We start from the raw sequence: 10,165 nt of genomic DNA, 5'->3' as shown, positions 1-10,165 counted from the left end.
GTTGGAGAGCAAGTTTCAGAGTCTCCTCTGACATCCATTTTGACCTTTTCCTTCTTTCTTGTCTTCTTAATGACTTTTTGCTCTTTTCATGTATGATGTTCTTGATGTCATCCCTCAACTCTTTTGGTCTTCGGTCTTTAGTGTTTAATTCATCAAATCTGTTCTTCAGATGACCTCTAAATTTATGAGGGATAAATTCAAGGTCATATTTTGGCTCTTGTAGACTTGTTTTCATTTTCTTCAGCAGTCCAATGCAAAATCCACAATGCTACCAGAGCTCCTTTAATGAGCCTAGGGGAGAAGTAATGTGACAATGGAAGAGGAATAGGAAAGAGGAAACTAACCCAAGAGACAAGTCACCTATGTAATTAATTTAATCCACCACTTGTTTGTCAATTTGTGTAACTGACAAAGAAGATTTATGCTGACCCTATGTGTGTCAAAGTAAAACTGTGTTCAGTGGATAAGTTTTTAATAAGTAATTTGGTAGGCCTTTTTTTCAAGGTGCTTTTGTATGGATTTGAAGGCAGGATGAATACTTTTGAAAGAATCTAAGACACGTGAAAATACTGCTTAGTTGGAAGTGGAGGAGAATGATGCAGAAAGCATCAAAAGAAGATGGAAGGAATACAGAGTCACTGTACAAAAAAGAAATGGTTGTTGTTCAACCATTTCAAGAGGTAGCATATGATCAAGTACTAATGGTACTGAAGGAAGAAGTCCAAGGTGCACCGAAGACATTGGCAAAGACCAAGGCTCTAGGTATTGATGGAATCTTTCAGCAAACTGATGCAGCATTGGAGGTACTGCACTCACTCATGTCTGCCAAGAAATGTGGAAGACAGCTACCTGGCCAACTGATTGGAAGGGTTCCCTATTTGTGCCCATTTCAAAGAGAGATGACCCAGTGGAATGTGGAAATCATTAGACAATATCATTAGTATCACATGAAAGTAAAATTTTGCTAAGGTAGTAATTCAAAAGTAACTGCAACAGTACATTGACAGGGAACTGATAGAGGTTCAAGCTGGATTCAAACGAGGACAAGAAATGAAGGATATCATTGCTGATATCGGATGGATCTTGGCTGAAAGCAGGGAATATCAGAAATATGTTTATTTGTACTTCATTGACTATGCAAAGGCTTTTGATTGTGTGGATCACGAGAAACTACAGACAGCGTTGAGTGGAATGAATATTCTTGAACACTTAATTGAGTTCATGAGGAACCTGTACATAGACCAACCGGCTGTCATTAGAACAGAACAAGGAGACAATGAATGGATTTAAAATCAGGAAAGATGTTGTATTCTTTTACCATACTCATTTAATCTGTATGCTGAACACATAATCTGAGAAGCTGGATTATATGAAGAAAAATGTAACATCAGGATTGGAGGAAAACTCATTAACAACTTGTGATATGCAGATGATACAATCTTGTTTGCTGAAAGCAAAGAGAACTTAAAATACTTACCGATGAAGATCATAGAGCACAGTCTTAAATGTGAATTGCACCTCAGTGCAAAGAAAACAAAAATCCTCATCATCAGGGCCATAAATAACGTCATGATAAATGGAGGAGAAAAGATTGAAGTTGTCAAAGACTTCATTTTGCCTGGAGCTCTGGTAGTGCAGTGGTTACGAGTTGGGCTGCCAACCTCAAGGTCAGCAGGTCGAAACTACCAGCGGTTACATGGGAGAAAGGTGAGGCATTCTGCTCCCATAAAGATTTACAGCCTCGGAAACCCTGTGCAGGGTCACTATGAGTTGGAACCAACTCCACGGTACTTAACAACAATACCTATAAATACTCATGGAAGTAGTTGTCACAAAATAAAAGAACACATTTTATTAGGCAAATCTGCTTCACAAGGCCTTTTTAAAGTGTTTAAGAGCATAGATGTCAGTTTGGAGACTAAAGCACATTTGATGCAAGTCATGGTATTTTCAATAGCCTCATATGAATTAGGAAGACTGTAGAAGGATTGATGTATTTGAGTTACAGTGTTGCAGAAGAATATTAAAAGTATCATGGACTGCTAGAAGAACTAAATAAATCTGTGTTGGAAGAAGTATAGCCAGAATGCTACTTCGAAGCCAGGACAGTGTGATTTCATCTCTCATACTTCAGACCTGATATCCGGAGGTACCAGTCCCTGGAGAAGGATATCACGTTTGGTAAAGTGGAGAGTCATCAAAAAAGAGGAAGAGCCCAGACAATAGGGATTGGTACAGTGGCAGCAGCAATGGGCTCAGACTTAACAATGAATGTGAGGTTGGCGCATTACCTTCTGTTGTGCTTGTAAGGTTGTTATGAGTTGGAACTCAACAACAATTCATTTAGTAGTGTTGTACAATTCGGCCAATAAAAATTGTTTGGTCCTCAAAATTTTTACCAAAATTTGTAATTTTTATTTTCTCTGATCAGTTAAATTGCTTCTTAAAGAAACATGTTATTCTTTGGTAAGTAAAAATGTAATAGTCCTTATATACTCATATGTATATAGTTGCCTATGTTGAAAAAGAGTCTTGTTATCTGCTTCTGTAAAAACTATACTCAAGAAAACCTTATGGGACAATAACACATGGTGTCATCATGAGGCAGAATTAATCTGACTGCACTGGATAACACCTATACTATTTACTCCTTTTCTGGGTCTCAAAGAACTCAAACTGGAGAAAATTAGAAATGTTAAATAAAACTTCTTTTTTTTTTAAGTTAAAGGGAATAAAGTTTATTTTGGCAGCTAGTGTTAAAGAAAATTAAAGTTACATACGTTGGTAACATAACTCAATATCCTTAATTTGGTATAAGTGTGACACATTTTCTTGCTTTCTTGTGTTTTGCTGGGATCACCAAACCTAAAATGTTTTGTAAAATTGATGTGCTGAAACTTTACTGTTTCTATTTACGTTCTGATTCTAAACAAAGCTTTTCATAAGCTTCTTCTATTTATGGGTCCATCTCATCATCAATATCATCCAGGTATGAATCCCAGCCCATTAGAAATCTGTTCCATTTTCTTCATAATCTCAATACGTGATGGATAGAGTAAGGTAGGAATTTCAGAAGCTGGACTTTGCTACTTCTAAACCCACTTCTCCACTAAATATTTGGGTGGCTTAAATCAAGCCATAAGTACTTGGAGCATAACTTTCCTATAAAAGTAGATGTAATAGTACTTTTGCTGTAGGTTTTGGGGATTATTAAGTAAGATAAATGTAAAATCACCTACCATCATTAAATACTCATTAAATGATAGTGACTTCTAAGGAGCATTCCTGCTGTACTTCTTCCTATATCGATTTATTTGTGCTTCTGGAAATCCATGGTGCTTTCAATATTCTTTAAAGATAATTGTTGCTATTGTTGAGTGCCGTTGAGTCAGATTCGACTTATAGCAACAGTATATAGGGTTTCTGAGGAACAGCTTGTGAGTTTGAACCACCAGCCTTGCAGTTCAAACTAACTTTGTGGTCCATCACAGTATCTTGCAAAGTCACAAATATCCTCTTTCGAGTCTGCATGTATTTCTGTTGGTTTTGTTGTAATGTCACCCATATAATTTCTTATGCATGCTATTGGCAATTTGTTAGATTTAATGATTTGTCAACTTTATTAATCTTTTCAAAGAATCAACTTCTTGTTTTGTTGATCCTCTTGTTTTTCTGTTTTCTCATTCATTTATTTTTGCTCTAATCTTTATTATTTCTTTTCTTCTTGTGATGGTAGGCCTACTTTTCATGATTGTAGACTTAATAATTGTTGGAGATGTTGCAATGATGTGTTGATTTTTGTTCTTTCTTCTTTTTGGATATACGTATTTATTGTCCTGTGGTTGTTGCTAAGTGTCCTGTAAGCACTGCTTTTGCTGTTTCCCAAAAGTTTTGGGATGTTGTGTTTTTCAATGTCATTTGATTCAAGGAATTTTTCAATTTGCTCTATTACCCATATTTGATTTTTTTCTCCTTGATCTTCCTATTGCTGATTTAAATTTTATAGTATTGTTATCTGAAAAGATGCTTTGTAATACTTCAATATTTTAAAATGTATTGAGACTTGCTTTGTGACCTAATGTATGATCTATTCTGGAGGATGTTTCATGCACACTGAAAAGGAATATGCTCTGTATGAGTTCAACTTGGTTGTGTTGTTTAGTTCTTGTGTGTCTTTGTTGAGCTTTATCCTTTCATCAAAAGTGGTGTATTAAAATCTCCTATGCTCCTGGTGTGGCACTGTAGGATCAGCACTGTACTGTGAACCACAAGGTTGGTGGTTCAAACCCACCAGTAGCTTCTCGGAAATCCTATACTGGACGGCATTTAACAACAACAACGATTATTGTAGAGTTGTCATTTCTTTTATCAATTCTATCCGGATTTGATTTATGTATTTTGAGGCTCTTTCATTAGGAGCATAGAAATTTGTTGTGGTTATGTACTCTTGTTCAATCCACTCTTTAATCATGAGATAATGACTTTCTTTGTCTCTTATTCTGATTTTTGCCTTAAAGTCTATTTTATTAGAGATTAAAATTGCCACTCCTGCTCATTTTTTTATAATCTTTAGTTTGATATATTTTTTTCTACCCTTTGATTTTTAATCTATCTTTGTCTTTGTGTGTAAGGTATGTCTCTTGTAGACAGCATATTGAAGGATCCTGTTTTCTTATCCATTCTGCTACTCTCTTGTCTCTTGACTGGGGCATTTAATCCATGGATGTTCAGTGTAATTATCGATAGGAAGAATTGAATGCTGTCGTTTTGTGTTTATGTATTTTGTGTGTGTGTGTGTGTGCGTGTACGTGCGCTTCTGCTACTTTATTAGTTCCCCCAAATTTTCTGTGCTGAATTCATTTTGTGTGTTCATTTTCTTGTTAATTTTCTCATTGCTATTGTTTTAATGTTTACTAAATCTTCATGGTTTTGCTTTTCCTTGATTTGCTGTGAAGATGTATTAATTTTCTTTGAGGTTACCCTGTAATTTATTATTTTCCTCAGTTTAAAACAGTCTGTTTAATTTTGGAATCTACTTGACATCCTAGACATTTAGAAGTTCAGTAATTATACTTTCCCCATTTTTTTGCTTTGTAATTGCTAATGCAAAAGCCCTAAGGCAGCAGCAGGTAGGTGTTTCTGGGGTCAGGAAGGAAAGCCCAGTGCTGGTAAGAGAGTGGTGGCTGGGGAGTGTTTTCACAAGAGGCTGATGAAAAATGTGTAGGCCATTATAAGGGCCCTGGAGGATAGGCATCTTGTTGTTGTTGTTAAGTGCCTTTGAGTTGGTTCCGACTCATAAGACCCTGTATAGAGTTTCCAAGGAACGGCTGGTGACTTTGTGGTTCAAGCCAACCTTGCGGTCCAGTGCTTTGCCCCTCCACACCACACCAGGACTCCCTGTGGATTAGGCAGTGGATTCCGCATGGGTTGTCCAGATTGAACTGCAGACCTTGTGGTTCAAACTGACCTTGTAGTTGACTCCAAAACCCTATATAAGGCCACTATAAGTTGGAATTGATTTATTACTAGTGAATTTGATTTGGGTGGGTTTTGGTAGCACTGTAGATTGGATATTTGGCTGCTAACTGCAACACTGATTGATATTTCAAACCTACCAACTGCTCTTTAAAGATTTACAGTGGTTGTTGTTGTTGTTGTTGTCAGGTGCCATCGAGTCGGAACCGACTCATAGCGACCCCATGCACAGCAGAACGAAACAATGTTCGATCCTGGGCCAACCTCACTACCGCTGCTACACTTGAGTCCATCAATGATGCCACCTGGCTGATCCATCTCTTTGGGGGTCTTCCTCTTTTTCTCTGACCCTCCACCCTACCAAGCATGACATCCTTCTCCAGCGATTGTTTCCTCCGGACAATATGTCCGAAGTAGGAGAGACGAAGCTTAGCCATCCTGGCCTCCAAGGAGCACTCTGGCTGCACTTCTTCCAAAACAGATCTATTACAGTGGTAGAAACCCTTTACAGGGTCACTATGAGTCAGAATTAACTCTATAGCTATGGATTTTGCAGTTGTTTTTAATCATTTTGGACTTTCTCTAAAGGGTTTTAAGAAAGGAGGTGGCATGATGAGTTTTGTGTCTGAATGTTTTACATAACTGTAGATGGTGCAGGACTGGGCAGTGTTATACATATGAGGGAGCTTTAAAAAAGTTTGTGAAAAATTAAATTAAAAGATAATGGAGCCCGGAGACAGCGGGGACAGCGGGTGGGGGGTGGAGGGGCGGTATGTCCAGGGCTGCGCTACGCTGCCCTGCACTGGCGGCCATGGAGCGAGTCTAGGGCCCGGCAGGAATTGTGGGAGGTGCTTCAGGGAAGAACTGGACCAGTGTGTATAAGCATGGAATTTCCTTGCTAATCATCACCACCCATTCTCCTTGATAAGGGAGAGAGACTGGGTCAGGGAAGAAGGAAAAGAGGTCAACATAAAGCTAAAGCAGCTCGTCTTGCTGTTAGTAGTTCTTGTCATGTGTCTCTTCACCAAAGTTTCCCTAAGTGACAACTTAGATACATCAGCTGCTAACTGGGAGGGCCAGAGGGCTTTTCACTTAATGATGGCTGGCTTGCTAGTGTAGCTGGAGCCTAAGCTGGACCACACCTTGCTGTCTCCCTGGGAGATTGCAGCCCAGTGGGTGGTTTCCCGTGAAGTGTACCCTGAAGAGACACCAGAGCTGGAGGCAATCATGCATGCCATGGCCACCAAGAAAATCATTAAAGCTGATGTTGGTTATAAAGGGGCCCAACTGAAAGTCTTACTGATACTTGAAGGAGGACAGAAAGCTGTCTTCAAACCTAAGCGATACAGTCAAGACTACGTGGTAGAAGAGGAGCGGCATGCTGGTTATGTCAGGCACGATGCAGAGGTAGTGGCCTTCCACTTGAGACAGGATTCTGGGCTTCCATAGAGCCCCCTTGGTGGCTGGCAGATTTGTTAATCTGTGGACAGAGATCAAGCCTATTGCTACCGATCAGCTGTTGAGTACCTTCCTAATCGTAGGAAACAGAGCCATCTTGTGCCACTCGATGGATGGAGGGATATGCCACGCTCTGGCTCCCAGATGTGTGATCTCTGAAGAAACACAGGCACCCCTGGGATAGGACTTAGCAAGAGGGCAAACTGGCCAGGTGGGAGTACAATGAGAGCTACTGTGATGCTGTGAAGAACACGTTCCCCTATGACTTGGGCCCACGCCTCCTGGACATCATTGACACAGCTGTCTTTGACTATCTGCTTGGCAACGCTGGCCGTCATCACTATAAGAGCTTTGAGGATGACGAAGGCACCAGTATGCTCATCCGTCTCCATAATGCCAAAAGTTTTGGGAACCCCTCACTGGATGAGAGAAGGGTTCTCGCCCTCTCTTTCAGTGCTGCATGTAAGTTACTGACCACAGATGCAGGTGTTGCCTTCCTTTCTTCTACAGTCTCAGGTAACAAACAGTGCAGGTGCAGCGATGTTCATGACTTTAAAGTATCCTGGTACCTGCTTTCCACATTTCTTCAGCCCACAGCCCCTGGAGATCCTGGGACAGGATTTAGTAATGGATTGGATTGAAAGTTGGGGGAACGAAGGTGTGCTCAGTAGGTGTCACAGTCTATGAAACATGGTAGTCAATGAAAGATCCTTAAGAGGAAAGTGGACACATCCTTTAGCAAGTAAAGTTTTTTGAAATGTGACTCCAGAAATATTTAAAAAGTAAGCAAGGACTTGACATTCCTGTGAGCAGATTATTTGTGACTAGTTACATTAAATAAAAACCTTTCTTAGTTTTACTCATACCCCCCAAAGCAAGAAGTTTCTTTTATATAGTGGTTACACTTTGGGCTGCTAACCACAAGCTCTGCAGTCCAATCTACCAGCCTTTCGACAGGAGAAAATGGTGTTTTCTGCTCCCATAAGTATTTACCCCCTATAGGGTCGCTACACTCTGGTAGTGTAGTGGTTACGAATCGGGCTGTGAACCACAAGGTCAGCAGTTCGAAACCACCAGCGGTTCCGCCGGAGAAAGATGAGGCGTTCTGCTCCCGTTAAGATTTACAGCCTCTGAAACCCTGTGTAAGGTCGCTATGAGTCGGAACCGACTCCACGGCACTTAACAACAAGGGTCAGTCGCTAAGAGTTGGAAATGACATCCACCACCACCACTCCAGGGTTGGAACAAAGGATAGAAAAAGTTACTTTCCTAGAAATTAATAGCGCAGGTGTCTTCTAGCTGATATAAATTCAAACGAATTGTAAGTCACTCGCAACGTTTTTCCAGGTCTCATAATAATCAAAGCAACACTCTTCAGACCCTTCATAGCAAAAGCTCAACTGAAAGTTTTACAGCTTGCAATTTTCTATTGGCCAAGTTCATCTAAAGAATCTCAGCTTCAAAAAGAGAAGTTTGTTTTGCTCTGGGTTTTAGTCCTGAAGACCGCCCAGGTAATTCAGCTGCGGGTGGGAAAGTGACTTTCCCATTTCCGCCCCCTGCCTGGGCCCCGCCTTCCCTTCCCGCCAACTTCCAGCGCTTTCCAATGATCTAAGCTCCGCCCCTCAGGGCCCAGGGGATCGGCATTTTTTTCCGGACTTTAGAGGTCCCGCCCTCTAGCCCCGCCCTACCCTGGCTGGCGTGCTGGGCTTTAGGCGCTCTTCAAAGGCCCCGCCTCCTGGCCTCGCCTCCCCAGTCCTGCGCAGGAATTTTAGGACCGCTTCAAAAGCCCCGCGACCTCAGTCCCGCGCGCAGACTTTAGGCGCGCTTCACAGGCTCCGCCTTCTGGCCCCGCCTCCCTAGTTCTGCGAGCTGAGACTTTAGGCGCGCTTTAGAGGTGCCGCCCCTTGGCCCCGCCTTTTCGACCCCGCCCCTCACATCCCCCTGGCGTTTGGCGGGTGCTGGCGCTGGAATTGCTAGGGTCGGGTAGGGTCAAAGGTTCGCGTGTTTCTCTAGTTGCGGGCCCGTCTGGCTCTCCGGCTCTCCGAGGAGTCTTTTCCGCGAAGGTGGGGCGATGCCTCGTGACCGGCAGCCGAAGGTCCGCTCTGGGAACGAGTCTCGTCCCGCACCCGCCATGGAGCCGGCGGGACACGGGGCCTGGGCCCACAGCCGTGCCGCGCTCGCCCGGCTGGAGAAGTTGCTACGCTGCTCGCGTTGGTAATATGGGGCCCGCGAGGGCCACCCCGGGGGTGGGGCGCTTTTCACACTCCCACCCGCCTTTTCTCAGTCCCGCGGCGGCGTGCGGACCTAGAACTGCCCACGCAGCTGGATTTCCTCATCTCCCGGGGGCTTCGTAACTCTTCCTGCGCCCAAATCTACTCCTAGGGTACTTCTCCAACTTGAGCGGGCCCTAGACTCGAAATGCGACCCCGCCTCCGGAGTTTGCATTCGTGGAGTCGGGGTGAGGTTGAGGCTTCGCTCCTTTTCACAGGGATCCCTGTGATTGTGGTGCCTGGAATCCCTGAAATTTTACACTGACAGCTGAGGAGCTGCCCTAGAGAGAGGACTGGTACATTTCAGCCAGCTGTCACTCTTTGCTGAGCTTTGGATGCTTTTCCAGAGTCAGTTTTTCTTTTGGTGGGGGAGCCTAACTGGCGTATAATTTAGAGGTAGTAATGGGACGGATACCTCATTTCTCTTATTTTCGGATGTCCTTGGTTAACTCGACTCTGTACTATTGGTTCTCTCAGAGTCAGAAACAACTCAATGGCAAAGGGGTTTTGAATTGCTAATCTCAGGGTCAGCAATTCAAAACTATCAGCGGTTCCTAGAGAGAAAGATGAGGCTTTCTGCCCCTGGAAAGATTTATTGTTGTTGTGAAGTGCGTCAAGTCGATTCCCATCCAGCCTCTAAAACTCTATATAGTAAAATCGCTGAGTCGGAACCGACTCCACAGCACATAACCACTACCAAAGACTAGCCTGAAGTTACAGCTCTGTTTAAGAATGTAGGACTCCAAGAAATGCTATTTCATACTGTTATTTTTTGTTACTTATTTTCGTAAATCTCTGACACCCTGGGAAGATTTTTCATTGAAAGATTATTTTCATGACTGGTACTTACTGCCTTTCCTTTTTTAGTTCTTTTACAGATGTCTTGGGCCTGGCTTCACTTTTCATTTCTTTCAACAGCCTTTATTGAGCATCTGCTGTATGCATAAGCCAGTATTTCTGCA

General features: G+C 42.5%; 1 protein-coding gene and 1 pseudogene across 1 annotated transcript in view; both read left to right on the top strand.

Moving 5' to 3' along the window:
* The window catches only part of LOC102820416, a 64,256-nt pseudogene extending 56,857 nt beyond the window's left edge, over positions 1-7,399 (top strand).
* Positions 7,400-9,004: 1,605 nt separating this feature from the next.
* Positions 9,005-10,165, top strand: part of BARD1 (BRCA1 associated RING domain 1) — a 114,610-nt gene continuing 113,449 nt past the window's right edge. The window contains exon 1 of the mRNA XM_006867785.1: positions 9,005-9,147. Within this exon, the coding sequence (XP_006867847.1) occupies positions 9,005-9,147 (143 nt within the window). The remainder of the gene's footprint in view (positions 9,148-10,165) is intronic.

The sequence above is a fragment of the Chrysochloris asiatica genome, unplaced genomic scaffold (assembly GCF_000296735.1).
Source record: "Chrysochloris asiatica unplaced genomic scaffold, ChrAsi1.0 scaffold00110, whole genome shotgun sequence".
NCBI lineage: Eukaryota > Metazoa > Chordata > Mammalia > Afrosoricida > Chrysochloridae > Chrysochloris > Chrysochloris asiatica.
Note: the sequence above shows the minus strand (reverse complement) of the source record. Positions and strands in the feature narration are given on the sequence as shown.